General features: G+C 38.2%; 1 protein-coding gene across 1 annotated transcript; it reads right to left on the bottom strand.

Moving 5' to 3' along the window:
* Positions 1 to 1895: 1895 nt before the first annotated feature.
* Positions 1896 to 3385, bottom strand: LOC142342267 (uncharacterized). Its single transcript, XM_075393546.1, has 2 exons — positions 2989 to 3385; positions 1896 to 2675 (listed from the first exon to the last, which is right to left on the bottom strand). The coding sequence occupies exons 1-2, from the start codon at positions 3270 to 3272 to the stop codon at positions 2465 to 2467; spliced, it is 495 nt and encodes a 164-aa protein (XP_075249661.1). The 5' UTR covers positions 3273 to 3385; the 3' UTR covers positions 1896 to 2464.
* Between the last annotated feature and the right edge of the window lie 15396 nt (positions 3386 to 18781).

The raw sequence follows: 18781 nt of genomic DNA on the forward strand, positions 1-18781 counted from the left end.
CTTGAGACAATTCTGAACCCGTACGACTTGACCAGCTTGAAAAAGTGTTAACCTAGAGACAATAAAAAAGAGGTGCTCTGACATATTGCATCATAACGTATGATTCAGTGAGGATCATTTACAGTGAAATTTTTGACTCACCCATAAGTGATCATTTTGCACATAGAGCCATCTGAGACTAGAAATTGGAAAAAACTAATAAACTAACGAAGAAAACAATCCATGATAAAAACTCCACAGCATACATAAACTAATTCAATAAATAGCATGAGACACTTTTCTCGTCCATTATTGGAAACAGGTTAATCAACTTCTACCAATTCCCTCCAACGAATCTCATTGATAAATCGACAGATTATAAATCAAGCCGGCTCTTAGCTCGCCGATTTTTTGTGGACGAGAATCTTCAGTGAAGAACCGATTCTACAACGCTTTCTGAATTTTCATTCCTTAAAAACGACTTAATGGAACCGTAGGTGCTTTATCAAATTCGATGTAGCACAGGTAGCATAAAAAATTCACAAACCGATAGACACCCCTCGCGTTTCCTGATCTGCATTGAGAGCTTGTAGGGTTTCTGATACCATTTGGATTTATTATAAGATATGGAGGTAAATTAATTGCAAATAGTACTGATTGATGATGGGCCGTGAACAATCCTTTTTAAAATCTTTTTTAGCTTCGAACTGTGCCGACGAAAGGACAGAACATTTGTGTGAAGGTAACTAACAATGACGGTTGAGTTCGTTGCAGAATTTGACTGAATATGATTGGAACACTTCCACATTTTCTGTAAGATCCTCTGGTTATCTGCTTGATTTCATATTCAGCTTAAAGGTAATTTCAGTTATTGTTTTCTCATCATTGAAAATATGACTCAAAATGTTGTTTTGATGTTCACATGATGGTTAAAAATCTTCGGGTGTTTTGAAAAATCTTTCATACAGCAAACTGAACACTTAAACTTCAGAGGTCGATTTGAAAATTTAAAATTTAGTTGATATCAAACAATTTTAATGTCACGTCACAATCACGCTTTCGAACTGTCCCAGTAAGCTTTACTCGATAGTAGTCCGCTTAAACTGAAAAGCTGCAACCAACGTATTACGGAGAACAATTAGTTCAGAACCGATTCTGGTTAACCCTCAAATAAAAAATGAACGCGATTGGCAAAGTCTATACATCTAAGACTAAATTTCCATCAAGCGATGGTAGTGTAAAGGGCTAAGAGAAATAATGAAAAAATATCATTTAAGCACACAAATCTCAGCATAATAGATTTTGTTATCAGAAACAATCTTAATCTAATTCTCGCATCACTTTAATTGAAACAACAAGCATTGCGACTAAGATTGGATGCTGACAAACATCACGAACGAAAGGAGCAGCCGGAAACAAACTGAACCATGAACTAAAAATAACTACAGCAAATTTCTCACGCCATATAAAGGACAAAGCAAAAGACAAAAACAGGCACGATCAGTAGCAGCAGTCAACACAGCTTTGGAGCAGTAGAAATCTCAAACAACAGTTCCGAAAGATGCCGAATAGGACGATTGTTAGCAAATTGCCAAAACTGCAGACGCTGAAAGCATTGAAAGACGCAACGAATATGCAAGATTTCTCTTAGATTAAGTGCATGAGCTTCCTCCGACTAGCAATCAATAAAGTTTGTAGTCAAATCAAATTAAATTGCTTAAGTCCCGAAAATTCAACAGGATACACAAGATATTCACAATAAACATTGCATAGTAGTACAGAATTGCTAGTCCACGAGATTTTCAAAAAATCTCATCTCAAGTCAGGAACCCAACTAAAAATTTGATGAACAAGCTTAATTTTTGCTAATTTCTCACCCAGAAAATTAGAATTAACGATAAGTTATATATAAGCAATTTATATTTAAGCATTCAATTTATATTTAAGGCATGTATATATTTTTAAGAAAAAATATTTGATGAAACCAATTTATCGCTATTTCAATAATCAGCATCAGCAATAAAAAGAACTGCGAATTGAATTCATTACATTCACACCTTTTGTTACGGTTAAGAGAACTTCCGATATCAAAAACCATCTACGAGTTGTATTGAGAAAAAGCATCTACATGATTAACGAGAGCAGCTGCTCGGTACAGCATATTACCAGGAGCGACTATCGCCCGAAAGTAAACACCGTTGATCTTTCTGCGTTTGTGAGATTTGAAATGCATCCGCTACTGACTAACAGCAACAGCAAAAGCTTCAATATGCGTTTCCTTATCGGTTCTAATCAACATTTCAGCACAATACATTTGCGGCGTGTGCATTATTTTGGATCTCCGCCGTTTCAAACGCTAAGCTATTTTAACTCACAAAACAAGCTCTTGAGACTAGAGGCAACTTTCCTAGCAGGCCGTGTTGTGCCAGGATTTTTTGCGGTCTCGCCTTAGAAATCACATTCGCTTCCAGTCTCGCTTTAGATATCACATTAACACGACGTTATTGTTCTTCCTGTTCACCATGTAAATGCCTCCATTGGGACTTCTCTTCCAAGTGTCCCCGCAGACCTTGAAAGTCGGCTTCTCGTTGTTTACTTTGAGCAACACAGGAGGAAGCTTCACTTGCAGAACAAACAAATCGCCAAGTGATTCTCCTTCGTTTTCGACTCGCGAGAAAACAACATCTCCGTACGGTCTAAACATAAATGAATAATGAGAAAGATGCAAAAATTCAATATATCTAATATGAAATCAACATGTAATGTCAACTGTCCGTCAGAACCTCTTTTCATACAATTATCAAACTCCATTATCCCATAAACTTCTCAACTTACAATGCAAGAACACACAATGAGGCTCGCGAGATAAAGCCAATTAAGATCTTACTAACGCTAACGCATTGTGTTCACGAGGCGAACTTCGAGGTTTTCTCTGTAGCAAAATTTATGCGTCTCAAATTTCAGTTAAACTATTATTGCCTGGGCTGTAAAAACTCAAGGAACACTTACATCATATAGCCGGACTCAAAAGTCAAACGAGCAAATGCACGCCTTATTGTGTCTCGAAACTTCCTGTTCATCTCAATTCCTTGGCATCTTCCATCCTTATCAAGACCCAGCCAAATGTTACCCCCGGATAGAGAATTCATAAAGGCACAGATAAGTCTCCCAAAGACGTCAACATCAAAATTTTCCATTGAGTCAATGAAAAACATGTTTTCATTCTGTTCGGGGTTGTTTCGAAATTCCTCCATAACAAGGCCTCGATGTACTCTAGAAAAGCAATTCGTCATTTCAATCTGAAGGAGCGAAAATCTGTGCTAACATTGAGTTAATTGACTTAGGCTATCAATTTTCGTGAAAATCACCGTCAAGTCAAATGCAAGAACACATGGTGATTAAACATGTTACGGAAACACACACAAAAAAAATAGCTAAGATCGGTCTTGGTAAGAAAAATTGCTTTTGACAACAGTGGGGGTCAACGGTTGGGGGGGGGGGGTCCTTAGGCTGCTGGCTGTGCGGGGCCCTTACGGCCCGAAAGATATGCAGGGGTAGGGATTGGGGAGGGGGGGGGGGGGGTTAACTTCTAAGAACCACCCTTCACACCATAAGTATAAGTCTCCAACAAAACAGTTTGTCAATCACATACTTGGAGACTAGTGAGCTGAAAGGCTCTAAGAGAACTGAATGCCCGCTGGGCGCTTCCTGTTTATCCCGTTTTTGAGGTAGGAAAGTCAAATTGGTCAAAACGACCAACAGGACTAATATAATTGCTAAACTTCGTTTGAGCGCAATTAAAAAGAGTTTTGCACATATCATAGGGGTGACATTTGAAGTGCAAAACATAACTCAATAAAGATACAAAAATTCTATCGATAACGTAAGAACTATTTGGCCAGTATATGATTACATCCGATTCTTGATTTGCTAATTGTAATGGTGAAAAACTAAAACTGACTGAGAAACAACGCAATTATCGACTTTCAGCATCGGTAGAAAATATTAATTCCATTCAGCTGATCGCAAAATTGGTCCAAGCCGATAATCACTTTAAAAACAACCGATCTCGGAAGAGATGCACCCAGACTGGCGATGAGATAAGTTCGCTTGTTTCTAAATTAATTTAATGACCTTATCATCAATGGGGAGAATACGCAAAATTTTTGGCCCGTAGGAAGTGAGGAAGGTGGTGTGGGGTAGTCGCCCTCGCTCAATTTCCCAGTTAGCTAAGATTTCCTCGCTCAATTAGCTAAGATCGGTCTTGGTAAGAGAAAAATTGCTTTTGAAAACAGTGGGGGTCAACGGTTGGGGGGGGGGGTCCTTAGGCTGCTGGCTGTGCGGGGCCCTTACGGCCCCGAAGATATGCAGGGGTAGGGATTGGAGGGGGGGTTAACTTCTACGAACCACCCTTCACACCATGAGTATAAGTCTCCAACAAAACAGTTTGTCAATCACATTCTCTGTAAAGTTCGGTTCTTTGTAAAGTTAGTCTGAGTTGAGTCAAAGCACGTGCATTGAGTTAATCTCTTTTACCCAAGGAGAACAAAATTGGCAGAAAATATATCTTGACTACATCTTTTGGACCAGAACATAACCCCCCTTTTTACGATTTATGTTGAGACTGGACAGTAGCAAGAGACTTTGTGATGATGGAGTGTTTCTTTTGGAATCGAGGAATAGAAGTTTCATTGGGCGTACCGACGGAAGAAATAAACTGGTGAGATCAAACCAATTCCTCCCCCTCTCCTTTTTTTTCGGTGGTCGACCGAATTTTTTTTTCTGGCTTTATCAATTTCACAGCAGTTTCATGATCTCAGGCAAAAACGAAATTAACGGAAACAAAATGCGTTTTTGGTAAGAAGCTTCTTCTTATCTTTAACATAACAGAAGAAAAACAGAGAAAAAAGAACCCAATTGCGATTTCTATAAGAATTTTCTCTTATCGGTAACAACATTGAAAAACGAACACATTGGAAAAAATAAACCAGTTAGGAAACACATAAGCATTAAGAAAAAAGCACATGGTTTTTCATAAACATGACAAGAAAGAAAAATACGGTTAAAAGCAACGAAAACTCCCTGATTTCGAATATTGTTGACATGCCTTCAATCTCCGGGAAAAAGAAAGCTACAGAACCTAGACAGGGAAAACAAAATTCAATCATTTTGAATGAGACCAATACTTCGTCAGGTCTGACACAACAAAAGCAAAATTTAACGATTGATGATCTTGATTTGCGTTTTCGAGTTTCGGCACATACAACCTCTTCTACCCTGATAAAAAAGACAACTTATATAAAGTAGTTGTACTCGACCATCGATCAAACAAAACACAAATACGATACGTAGACTGGGGCCCAAACTTTGACGAATGGGTATGCTGTAGATCAATTTGGGCTTACTCTCAATTTAGTATTCAATTGTCAACAAGTAAGAAAATTCCCCATGATATTGCAGCCCGCATTGACGAGCTAGTCTCTGCCACAAACAGCGAAGAAATGGCCGAAAGTAACAACTCCCAAACACAGCAAATTTTGACCTAAGCGCCCTCCCAGACCTTGGAACGATTTGCAAGAAAAAACTACCTAAACTCCGCTTTATTCCTGTAAAGTTCCGGCTACGATGGTCTGAATTGTTAACACCTATCATTGAGGGCTGTGTTTCTCAACCAAATTCCCCAGAAAATTAGAAGAGACTTTGCAATTAGCAAGTGCGTTCAGCGCGCTAGCAACAGAGGGGGGAAGAAACAAAAACAGCAGCAGGAACGGCTCATGTTAACTAGATTTGAGCGTTGGAAGAATGGCGACTATGCTGGGCTATGGTTCGAAGCAGCCTCAATGAGACTAGCCAAGAAAATAAATCATGACTCAATGGAAACGCTTGCAGCACGTGCAAAATCTCTGCCTTCAAGGCCAATTTGGACGTGCAGCAAAAATCTTGTCTTCGGATGGAGTGGCCCCTGATAATAAAGAAACATTAAAAGAGTTAATCAACTTGCATCCAGCAGAAGAAGTGCCACCGAGGGAAACTGATGATTATATTAGTTATGCTTATCAGTTTGACGAAGCGTCTGTGTTTAAACAATTGCAATCTTTCTCAAACTTCACAGCAGCCGGTCCATCCAAAATGTACCCTGAGCACCTTCTACGTGCCGTAACGTGCGCAGTCCCCGATCAGTCCAAAAAATCGATTAAAGCATCACACAATTGGTGCATTTGGCTAGCACAGGGCAGCTCCCCAGTTTTGTTGCACCAAATTTTTGCTCTGCTTCGCTTACAGCGCTGAAAAAAACAAAAGGAGGTGTACGGCCAATCGCTGTGGGAGAAGTTTTTCGACGTCTCATAGCCAAATGTATTGCGCAAGAGGCCAGTTCTGAGGCTGTTGAACTTTTTTCATCCGGACAACTTGGTGTGGCAGTTACATGCGGTGCTGAAAGCATTGTACATGCAACAAAACAAACCTTTCAAAAGTTATTGAACAACGAAAAAGCAGGCCTACTTCAAATTGACTGCAAAAATGCTTTCAATTCCATTACGAGAAGCAGTGTGTTAGATGCAGCTCAAAAATTCATTCCCTCTTTAGCCCCTTTTGCTTCTTTTTGGTATTCTCAGCATAGCAAGCTCTTTTTTAATGCAACTCATATTCAAAGTGAATCAGGAGTCCAACAAGTAGACCCGCTGGGGTCCTTATTATTTTCTTTAGGACTTTGGCCGATTATCAAAGAACTTCACGATAAGTTACCAAATCTTATGCAGAATTCTTGGTACCTTGATGATGGAATTATAGCAGGTACGGAAGAGGAGTTATGTGAATCATTCGAAATTTTAGCAACTCATGGCAACAAGTGTGGCCTTGAACTCAGAACAGACAAGTGTGAGTTGTGGTCCACCTCCTGTTTTAATGCTGCTGATAGCAGGATAAAGAGAGACAGCCAATCAGGAATCGAAATCTTGGGCGCAGCAATCGGAACACCCACCTTTGTTGCGTCTTGTTTAGAAAAACGGGTTAAAAAACTCGAAAAGGTGTTAGACAAAATAGGCTACATAGAGGACCCTCGGTGCGCCCTTGGAATTTTGCGTAGCTGTCTGGGTGCACCTAAATTGGTGTATTCGTTGAGATGCAACACACAGTCCACAGAGTAAAATAATACTTGAAAAATTTGATCATCTCCAACGAAATACTTTTGAAAATATATTGGGTTCTGTCATCAGCGATAATGCATGGGAGCAAGCATGCCTGCCAATAAGCAAAACAGGAGCTGGAGTTCGACGTTCTCTGAACCAATTCAAAGCAGCTTATGTTGGTTCCTTATCCCAGTCAGCAAACATAGTAGAACAAATTACTGGTGTGAACCCAACTCACGAACCCAATTAGTTTCACAGACCTAGTGGAGGAGTTCAGCGCTTTGGGGATTCCTCATTTAACGCAACGGAAAATTCAAGAACAATTTGACAATACGGCTCTAAGCAACCTTCTTGAATGTCAAACCTCCACCAGTGAAAAAGCTAGACTGTTATCTCTTTCCCTACCTCAATCAGGAGCTTGGTTGACGGCAGCACCTATCCCTGCTCTTGGCCTACACCTTCAATCTAACGAGTTCCGAGCTGCTCTGAAATACCGTTTAGGAGTTCTTCTCTATGATTCGGATAGGAGACGTCCATATTGTAAGTCAGCTATTTTGGACATATTAGGAGATCATGCCGTTTCATGTCACGGGCGTGGCGATATAATCTCTCATGACAGAGTACGAGACACAATAACTACAGCTTGTTCGTCGGCTAATTTTTCACCTGCATGTGAGCAAAAACATCTTCTGCAGGAAAATACTTCAAGACCAAGCGACGTGTATTTGCCCAGTTTTATAGCAGGACAACCCGCAGCCTTAGACGTCACCATTACGTCCCCACTGCAAGCCAGTCTTATCTCAGATGCGGCGAGGACATGTGGTTTTGCTATAACCCTAGCAGAAGACAGAAAGATTGGGCATTATTACCAAAGTGCAGCGATATGGGCATCCACTTCATACCTTTGGCGTTAGAAACTTTTGGCGGACTATCCGAAACAACAAGGAAAACATTGAAAAGAATAGCTCATTTATCTGATAACAGAGGTTTCCAGCCTTCAGGCCTATCAGGAGCCTTCAGTCTCCTCGCTCAAACGGTATCATTAAGTGCTATGCGTGGCTCAGCTACAATGCTGATTGCAAGAGATTCGCGATTATGAGCCAGAATTGATGCGGACTGTCGCATCTAATTGTGCCGCTATGCCCAATCAGAGGGTCAAGAAAATCCGGTTCAGGATCTCACTAACCTCAAGTGATATTGGACTCACTTTATGAGAGGGGAGCCCCTCTGTGTTTAAATGTCACCCAACGAGTGGGGACTTCAGATAATTTTACCAGTTTTTGTCCTCATACATCAGAAACTTCGAAATCACCGAAGGAAACGAATTTTCTCAGACACATCTAATTGAAAGTACAACTGAATTCACAATTTGTTAAATCCTTCAATCACGAGTTTTTATTCTTACCTGACCAAAGTGGGGAGAATATAAACGAATATTTCACGCGTGCAAATTTTGAAATGGACAGTTGAATTTAGAATTATTGAACTGCTGATCTGTTGAATTAATTACCATAGTTATGATAACCAAGTTAATTATAATTAAATTTTTTTTTATTTAAATTTCCCAGTTGTCAAGACGAAATGTCACGGAAACTCGAAGACCAACAGGACTAAATTCATTAATGTATAATGTGTTTGAGAGCAATCAAACAAAGGTTTCCTACAATAGACCATTTGAAGCCTTACGCTTTTGTAAAAAAAAATAGACAATTCTTTGAGCTCAATTCACAACAAAAAAGATCCCTTAATCCCTAACAATGGTAATTTATATAACAAATTTGTAGTTCAATGCAATTCTTTCTCACGAAGAAGATCGCGCTGGAAATTACAAAACAGCCGAAGTCAATCCTGATTAGTACAAGAACAAGAAAATAGTCCTAATACTCTTTTCTCTGGGTGCTCAATCTACATTAGAATTATACTCAATCAAAAATTCCTTGTTACCACAGAAAAGTTTTCACAAGCACTGTCATTTCTTATATTCTCACGAGTAATTTTGTTCTCATGACCTACAGAAAATCCGAATTGCAAGACTTGAGTTAGGCTTTGCTGACACATTCACGCTACCACATTATTAAACCTTAATTAAAACAAGGAGGCTCGGTAATGTGCGTACCCACATAAGGTTCCGACCCCCTCATCCACATTCTTGACTTAATTCGCTACCAAATGATGAATTGATAGAAAATTTTCAAAAACACATATCGCTGTATAAACAGCCGATGGAAAACAATAATGCCACCCTAGAGGGCCGATGAGCGTTGTTGATAATATGAATACTAGAAAGGACAATAATAAATATCAAACAACAAACATTATTTACGACCAAAACTCGATTTCTATAATAAATTAAATCATAACAAAATCAAACCCGCATCAGATAACATCTAAACAGAGCAATTTAACCTATACATCATTAGAAAAACCATGGAACCTGTCCTCAATGCGACTGGTTAACAAGGCGACAAAAAAGAGCAAAGAGGTGCGAATTTCAAACACACGTTTCTATTTTTGAAACGAATGAATTTCACTGCTATCCCTAAAATGTTCATTTATAACTCCATAGGAAGCAATTGAGACATGTTATTATCCAATGCTTAATTGCGCAAAGTTTCAAAGCCAATGGGACCTACGATTTTTGATATAAATTGAAAAGAAAACAAAAACCTATAAAATGGGCAAATACAAAAAAACTCAAATATTTTACAAAAGTTCCCAGTAACAAAGCCAAGAAACAAATGCTAGAAGCTACAACCGTTAGAGATCAAATTATAATTCACTGGAAAACAGTGTTGTGGCCTGTGTTTACAGAGAGTGAGCTACAAATCGACTGAAAAATTAGTTAAAATTGACGAAGCTCAAAACCCCAATTATATTTTTGAAAACAAATATTTTCAAAAGTCATAAGAGACTTGAAAACGTGTGATGGTTTCAAAGAAACATCAAGAAACTTGGAAGTTTTCTTTATTAAAGTTTCAAAGAACGAAAGAAGAACTTACCTGACAAACTTTACTGCTGTGTCGATAAGTAATGGCCACAAAATTAAACTCAATTCTAATTTTGTTTTGGCGCTATCATTATCTTATTGACCTATCAATCATATGTCAAGCAAATTCTCCCACCAACAGAAACCTGGTTTTAACATCCACCGACCTCCAACTAATGAACTCGATTGTACCCAAGCCATATATGATTCTCATGAAATGTTGATGAAAATAGAAAATCACCTCCGGGATTCGGAGTTAAGATCTATTCACATACCAATCATGTAAAATTTTTTTTAGCTAATCTAAATTTTCTCTGAATATTTTCGCATAGATAACTACTATAAATACAAGCTAATTTTTGTATATTTTCAGTTCAAAATTTAATATAAAATTCAACTTATTGAATTCTTTGACCCGTGTTATCGACCACGACAATGGTGTCGAGACCAGCTACAGACAAACAAATTTTGGATCTACCGAAGGCAGAATCAGCTACTGCGTGGATTATGTCTTTTGTGGCGAAATGTCGCGCAGAAAAGAAAGAGGACAAGGTCAACAACGATGGTACTGTACAGGACCTACAGGTAACCAATCTCTTCCTTAGTATTTGCGGGCAAGATGCAATTATTAAACTTAGGAGCCTAATGAGTCCTAGGAATTTGATAAACACTCCGTATAAAGACATCAGATTGGCGATTCAAAATTAAATTTCTCCTAAAGAGAGAGTAGTAACGGCAGAAAGGGCTAAATTTCTGTCCGTAACACAAGGTGTAGGGGAGTCAGACTACGACCTCCTAGCACGTCTTAGAGAAGAAGCACGCTATTGTGACTTCGAAAAACTGAAAACAGCGGCCAACCCCGAAGAGGAGTTGGTAAAAAAAAGTTCATCTCAGATTTGAGGGACCCTGAAGCAAAAGTTAGACTACTAGACGGTATTAAAGCAAAACCAGCAATGTCGGTTACTGAAATGACCGAGAGCTTACAGTTCAGAAGTCAAGCAATGGCTTTTGCAAGTTCTTCAGCAGGTAATAAGCCCTTTAATGTGAAAGAGGAAATTGGGTTTCGAAAACCAAACGAAAAAATTACGGCTAATAAAAACAACATGTCCACTAGGTGTGGAGGTAAGCCACACTCTAGTAGACCCTGTCCAGCGCTAAGTAAAAAATGCAACACCTGTGAAAAGGTGGGACACTTCTCAAAAATGTGTACAAGCAAGCCCCAACCAAATTCAGGTAAGTACAATAAACAGAATAACTTTTGCGAAGAAGAAAATGTTTCTTCAGAGCAAGCATCTCCAGCATCGGAGATGGGAATCTTTTATACTAAAGAATAAATCTTTAGCATGTCTGTGACATGGGAATATATCTCAATAAATAACTGCAAAGTAAAAATGCAGGTAGACACAGGTGCAGATAGCACAGTGATATCATCAAAAATATGGACTGAGCTTGGTAAACCTCAGTTGACGGTAAGATAAGACATCTTGAAGCTTATGATGGTCATCAATTAACGCTTCTGGGATCACTTACTTGTGACGTTAAGTGGAACGGAAGCAGGCTCACGCAAAAACAACTTACTTGCAGTTGTGCAGTCTGATAAAGAATTTGGACTACTTGGTAGAGACCTTCTACCCAAGCACGGTGTGAACAACATCACAGCCGAGCACCTACCTGCTGTGAAGGGTTACAAAGCTCATATGAAGCTGATACCAGGAACACAGCCAATGTTCTGCAAAGCCAGAAAAAAACCTCTACCTCTTCAAGACAAGGTCACAGAGAAGCTGGAACAAATGGTCAGACAAGGCATCCTTGAACCGGTACAGCCAGGAGGAGTCACTAATGCATCTCCAGTGGTGTGGCAGAGAAAGAAGAGTGGAGAACTGAGACTTTGCATGCACTTGAAAGTGCACATCAATGGTAAGGTCATGGATGAGGACTACCCAATACCAGACATGGAGACTATCTTCCACAAACTACATGGGGCCTCATACTTTGGCAAAATTGACCTCTCAGATGCCTACTATCAAATTGAACTTGACCAAGAAGCTAAAGATATATGCACAATCAACATATCTCAGGGACTGTTCAATATGAGCCGACTACCTCAGGGATTGAAAAACTCTTCTTCAATCTTCCAGAATTGCATAGAATCAACACTCAAAGGAATTAAAGGTGTTGTGATATTTCAAGACGATGTATTGGTGTATGGAACTACCAAGGAGCAGTTCGACAGGAGAATGATTGCAGTCAAAAGTCGACTACGTGAGAAAAACTTTACTATTAATGAGAAAAAATCTAACTCAAAACCAGTCGATAGCGTTAGCTTTCTGGGATACTCCATTTCAAAGGAGGGAATAGCACCAGATCCCAAACATGTTGAAAAAATAAAAAATGCAAAAGCACCAATTAACAATAAACAACTCGAATAGTTTGTTGGGCTAGCTAATTTTTACAGAAGAATGATTCCTGATTTTGCAACAAAATTGCTACCCTTAAATAACATGAGAAATAGCGATTTCTCATGGGGCAAAATGCAACAAAAAGCCTTTGAAGACATAAAAAACGAATTATGTGCTAACCCACAAGTACAGCCATATAGTCTACAAAAAGAAGCAACCGTTACTACTGACGCCTCTGAAAAAGCCATTGGCGGGGTTCTTTCGCAAGAATGACATCCAGTCATATATGTATCGAGAAAATTGACTACAGCGGAGCAAAACTACTCGAACATAGAGCGGGAAGCACTTGCAATTGTGTTTGTGGTCACAAGACTAAAACAATTCCTTCTTGGAAGACGATTTACCCTACAGACTGACCACAAACCACTCAAATATCTCTTTGCACCGGACGAGGAGATCCCGAAGACAGCATCAGCGAGGATCACAAGATGGGCAATCGCTCTAATGCGTTTTGACTGAGTTGAAGTACACGCCAGGAGAGCAGATACCCATGCAGATGCTTTGAGCAGAATGGATTTTGACGAAGACGAATCGGACAACGATCGAGTGTGCTTCGCAATCAATAGCATCTACTTCGTCCACAGTGATTTGGTGACCCAAGCAGAAATCAAAACTGAACTTGGAACAAACAGACTCTTCCAGGACATAATGAAACGAATCAAAGGCGGCAATTGGAAACAATGTTCAGAAGCGGAAAAAGGATTCGAACAACAGAAAGATGCACTTACTTTACATAATGGAATCGTCTTTGGGTGGAATTCTTTCATTCCACCCAAACTACGACACTTGGTTTTGGTAAAAGCGCATGAGACACATCCCGGGAAGAATGCAACTGAGGCATCAGTCAGAATGATAGCATGGTGGCCTGGCATTACCCGAGACGTTCAACATTTTGTTAGTAAATGTAAGAATTGTCAATTGAACAGGCCTAGCCTGGGAAAAACATCTCTACGTGGCCAGAATCCGATGTTTGGGAACGGCTCCACATGGACTGGGGCTAAGGACCAAGGCAATATTTTAGTAATTGTTGACGCGGGTTCTGGTTGGATAGAAGAGTTCCCCGCGGGAAATAGAACATCAGAAACAGTTAAAATATATCTTAGTCAAATCTTTGCAAGATTCAGAATACCAAAAACTTTAGTATCTGATAATGGTCCTGAATTTGTAAGTGGTGACCTTAAACAGTGGTGTGAATCACTGGGAATTAAGAAAATGGAATCACCCGTCTATCATCCAAGAGCTAATGGACTAGCTGAAAGAGCAGTTCAGACAGTGAAGCGGGCACTTCAAGCGTGGAGTCCAAACCTTAATGTGCCATTTGGAGCATTCCTGCAACGGGCATTGATGACACATCGCAACACTTCAAAGACGAGGAGCAAAACTCCAGTTGAACTCTTGTTGGGACGCAGAGTGAGACTACCAGCAATAGCAGATTTCGACTTAAGCGAACCCATTCTATTCAAGGCCAACGAAAACACAAAGACAGTTCCTGCTACCTTCATCATCAGGAAGGGCTTGAACAAATCTTTCATACAGCCCGAAAACTCAGCACGGACTATTCTAGTGAGCGACAACCAAATTGCAAGACTAGACGAGGACAATGTGAAAACTGAACCAGCAGTGGAGGAGACCATATCTCAATCAGAACAACAACTTCAGAGCACAGATGTGGGACCTTCACTTCAAGATGAAGCTTCTGCAGCCACATCATCTGCAGAGCACCAACAACCCGAAAACTAAGAGCCTTCACGAACATCAACATAAAACAGAAAACAACCCGACAGATTTGGAGAACCTATACCCACAAACTTGCTTTAAAAAGGAGGAAGGATGTGATGGTTTCAAAGAAACATCAAAAAACTTAGAAGTTTTCTTTATTAAAGTTTCAAAGAACGAAAGAAGAACTTACCTGACGAACGTTATTGCTGTGTCGATAAGTAATGGCCACAAAACTAAACTCAATTCTAATTTTGTTTTGGCACTATCATTATCTCATTGACCTATCAATCATATGTCAGAAGCAAATTCTCCCACCAACAGAAACCTGATTTTAACATCCAGCGACCTCCAACTAATGAACTCGATTGTACCCAAGCCATATATGATTCTCATGAAATGTTGATGAAAATAGAAAATCACCTCCGGGATTCGGAGTTAAGATCTATTCACATACCAATCATGTAAAATTTTTTTTAGCTAATCTAAATTTTCTCTGAATATTTTCGCATAGATAACTACTATAAATACAAGCTAATTTTTGTATAATTTCAGTTCAAAATTTAATTTAAAATTCAACTTATTGAATTCTTTGACCCGCGTTATCGACCGCGACAAAACGATTTCATAAAACAGCGGTGGATTAAATTGCAATACCTCAGAAAGCCAATTGGCCTTGTTAATAATGAGACTAAGTCACGACCCCTCAAAATAATAACAAATATATAAAGAAGACAAAACATCAAATAGTTTCACGAGATCACTCTGTTCAAGGCACTATAATTATCAAACGTTACCTGCAGGAACTGCATATCGTCTTTTCTCCTCATTTTAACATCAAATAGTCTTCCTTCTAAAAGCATTACGCAAACATGGCAACAAAATGATAACCAGAAATTGAACACTAAAATCTCGAAAATTTTTTATGCAATTAATGGTCGGAGCAATCAGTTACAACGCATAACCAAGCGCGATACGTATAACAAAATGCTTGACTCAACAAAAATATTTAAAATTTCTACTTGGTGAGATTGAGTAACATGGTTACGAAAACGAAAGGAAAAATGATAACTTAAAATTTTTTTTTAATTTCAATTTGAAAGTCATTAAAACAAACAGCTGTCAATTGAAATCTTAAACTAGGTTCAGTTATACGTCCTGGGTAAAGCATTGAGAGCTATCTTTATTAGGCGTATTGTGTATAACAACAACAAGAAAGACAAAAATAAGCAAAAACAAAAAAAAATCCAAAAAAATTTGCGAGATCAACTGTGTCTCGGCCCAAAAAGCATGAACAGTATAACAAAAACAAGTAAATAATCAGATACGCGTTTTCTCATCGCTGCTGATTTTTCCTACTATGCTTTCCTTCAATTTCACTTGTCAATTGTGCGATAATACGACAAGAAAACAAACTGAACTCATAGAGTATGCAGTTATGCTCAAAAAATTGATAAGACGTAGTATCAAAACAAAGAGATCATTAGTCGAAAAAAAACCGGTAAGGACATTAATGAAAACCCACCACACAAAACTGACTTCTGCCTGTCTTGACTGAGACTGCGCCCGAAGTTGAGAGATATAAGATAAAATAGTGGCAAAGTTCAAAAATTAACCGATGTTTTCTTAGAACAAATATATTCAAAGTAATAACAGACATTAGATAACAACTGAAAGAAGTGTCCAGGTTCATTTATCCTGAAAAACGACTGGATTTTTGACTGGGGACAGCAAGTTATTGGGCTTAAAAATTGAGCAAAAAAGATAGCAAATGAAAGCAAAATTCAAGAAGTACGTAAAAAATTTTGTACAAAAACAATTGGTCAGAGCCATAGAAACCACGCATTTATTCTGAAACCGTGACCGTATAATCTCGTCGGGCCTCGTTTCTTGTAAATAGTATCTGTAATCAATTGAGTCCTGATTTGCAATTCTTGTAAAAAGTATGCAAAAAATTATTTACACAGCCGAAATATTTTGAACACAAAGACAGTTCCTGCTACCTTCATCATCAGGAAGGGCTTGAACAAATCTTTCATACAGCCCGAAAACTCAGCACGGACTATTCTAGTGAGCGACAACCAAATTGCAAGACTAGACGAGGACAATGTGAAAACTGAACCAGCAGTGGAGGAGACCATATCTCAATCAGAACAACAACTTCAGAGCACAGATGTGGGACCTTCACTTCAAGATGAAGCTTCTGCAGCCACATCATCTGCAGAGCACCAACAACCCGAAAACTAAGAGCCTTCACGAACATCAACATAAAACAGAAAACAACCCGACAGATTTGGAGAACCTATACCCACAAACTTGCTTTAAAAAGGAGGAAGGATGTGATGGTTTCAAAGAAACATAAAAAAACTTAGAAGTTTTCTTTATTAAAGTTTCAAAGAACGAAAGAAGAACTTACCTGACGAACGTTATTGCTGTGTCGATAAGTAATGGCCACAAAACTAAACTCAATTCTAATTTTGTTTTGGCACTATCATTATCTCATTGACCTATCAATCATATGTCAGAAGCAAATTCTCCCACCAACAGAAACCTGATTTTAACATCCAGCGACCTCCAACTAATGAACTCGATTGTACCCAAGCCATATATGATTCTCATGAAATGTTGATGAAAATAGAAAATCACCTCCGGGATTCGGAGTTAAGATCTATTCACATGCCAATCATGTAAAATATTATTAGCTAATCTAAATTTTTTCTGTATATTTTCGCATAGATAACTACTATAAATACAAGCTAATTTTTGTATATTTTCAGTTCAAAATTTAATTTAAAATTCAACTTATTGAATTCTTTGACCCGCGTTATCGACCGCGACAAAACGATTTCAAAAAACAGCGGTGGATTAAATTGCAATACCTCAGAAAGCCAATTGGCCTTGTTAATAATGAGACTAAGTCACGACCCCTCAAAATAATAACAAATATATAAAGAAGACAAAACATCAAATAGTTTCACGAGATCACTCTGTTCAAGGCACTATAATTATCAAACGTTACCTGCAGGAACTGCATATCGTCTTTTCTCCTCATTTTAACATCAAATAGTCTTCCTTCTAAAAGCATTACGCAAACATGGCAACAAAATGATAACCAGAAATTGAACACTAAAATCTCGAAAATTTTTTATGCAATTAATGGTCGGAGCAATCAGTCACAACGCATAACCAAGCGCGATACGTATAACAAAATGCTTGACTCAACAAAAATATTTAAAATTTCTACTTGGTGAGATTGAGTAACATGGTTACGAAAACGAAAGGAAAAATGATAACTTAAAATTTTTTTTTAATTTCAATTTGAAAGTCATTAAAACAAACAGCTGTCAATTGAAATCTTAAACTAGGTTCAGTTATACGTCCTGGGTAAAGCATTGAGAGCTATCTTTATTAGGCGTATTGTGTATAACAACAACAAGAAAGACAAAAATAAGCAAAAACAAAAAAAAATCCAAAAAAATTTGCGAGATCAACTGTGTCTCGGCCCAAAAAGCATGAACTGTATAACAAAAACAAGTAAATAATCAGATACGCGTTTTCTCATCGCTGCTGATTTTTCCTACTATGCTTTCCTTCAATTTCACTTGTCAATTGTGCGATAATACGACAAGAAAACAAACTGAACTCATAGAGTATGCAGTTATGCTCAAAAAATTGATAAGACGTAGTATCAAAACAAAGAGATCATTAGTCGAAAAAAAACCGGTAAGGACATTAATGAAAACCCACCACACAAAACTGACTTCTGCCTGTCTTGACTGAGACTGCGCCCGAAGTTGAGAGATATAAGATAAAATAGTGGCAAAGTTCAAAAATTAACCGATGTTTTCTTAGAACAAATATATTCAAAGTAATAACAGACATTAGATAACAACTGAAAGAAGTGTCCAGGTTCATTTATCCTGAAAAACGACTGGATTTTTGACTGGGGACAGCAAGTTATTGGGCTTAAAAATTGAGCAAAAAAGATAGCAAATGAAAGCAAAATTCAAGAAGTACGTAAAAAATTTTGTACAAAAACAATTGGTCAGAGCCATAGAAACCACGCATTTATTCTGAAACCGTGACCGTATAATCTCGTCGGGCCTCGTTTCTTGTAAATAGTATCTGTAATCAATTGAGTCCTGATTTGCAATTCTTGTAAAAAAAGTATGCAAAAAATTATTTACACAGCCGAAATATTTTAAAAAGTCGCGCCCCAGTAAAATCCGAAAAAAATTTTACCGTATCGATGGCGAGATCATGATCAGTTCAGATGTTGTTGCCCGTATAACAAAATACTCGTTTGTTCAAATGGTTGGAAAATAGATCAATTTTTAAAAATCTTTGTTTGTCTAAATTAAAAATGCATTTTGTATATTTAATGAGTTAAAATTCGCAAAAAACTGGAAAAAATATAATTCCAGAAGACTCTCTAGTGTACAACTACTTCGATTGTCAGCTTAAAAAGAAAATGGCCGCAGTTTTAAGGTATTTACTTCCACCAAATTAAAAGC

Source organism: Convolutriloba macropyga, chromosome 7, assembly GCF_964194025.1.
Source record: "Convolutriloba macropyga chromosome 7, txConMacr16.3, whole genome shotgun sequence".
Lineage (NCBI taxonomy): Eukaryota > Metazoa > Xenacoelomorpha > Acoela > Convolutidae > Convolutriloba > Convolutriloba macropyga.

Coding starts and splice junctions, on each gene's coding strand:
- LOC142342267 (XM_075393546.1), bottom strand. CDS start 3,272: ATGACGAATTGCTTTTCTAGAGTACATCGAGGCCTTGTTATGGAGGAA. Junction 2,676..2,988: donor TTTGAGTCCGGCTATATGAT/GTAAGTGTTCCT, acceptor ATTTATGTTTAG/ACCGTACGGAGATGTTGTTT.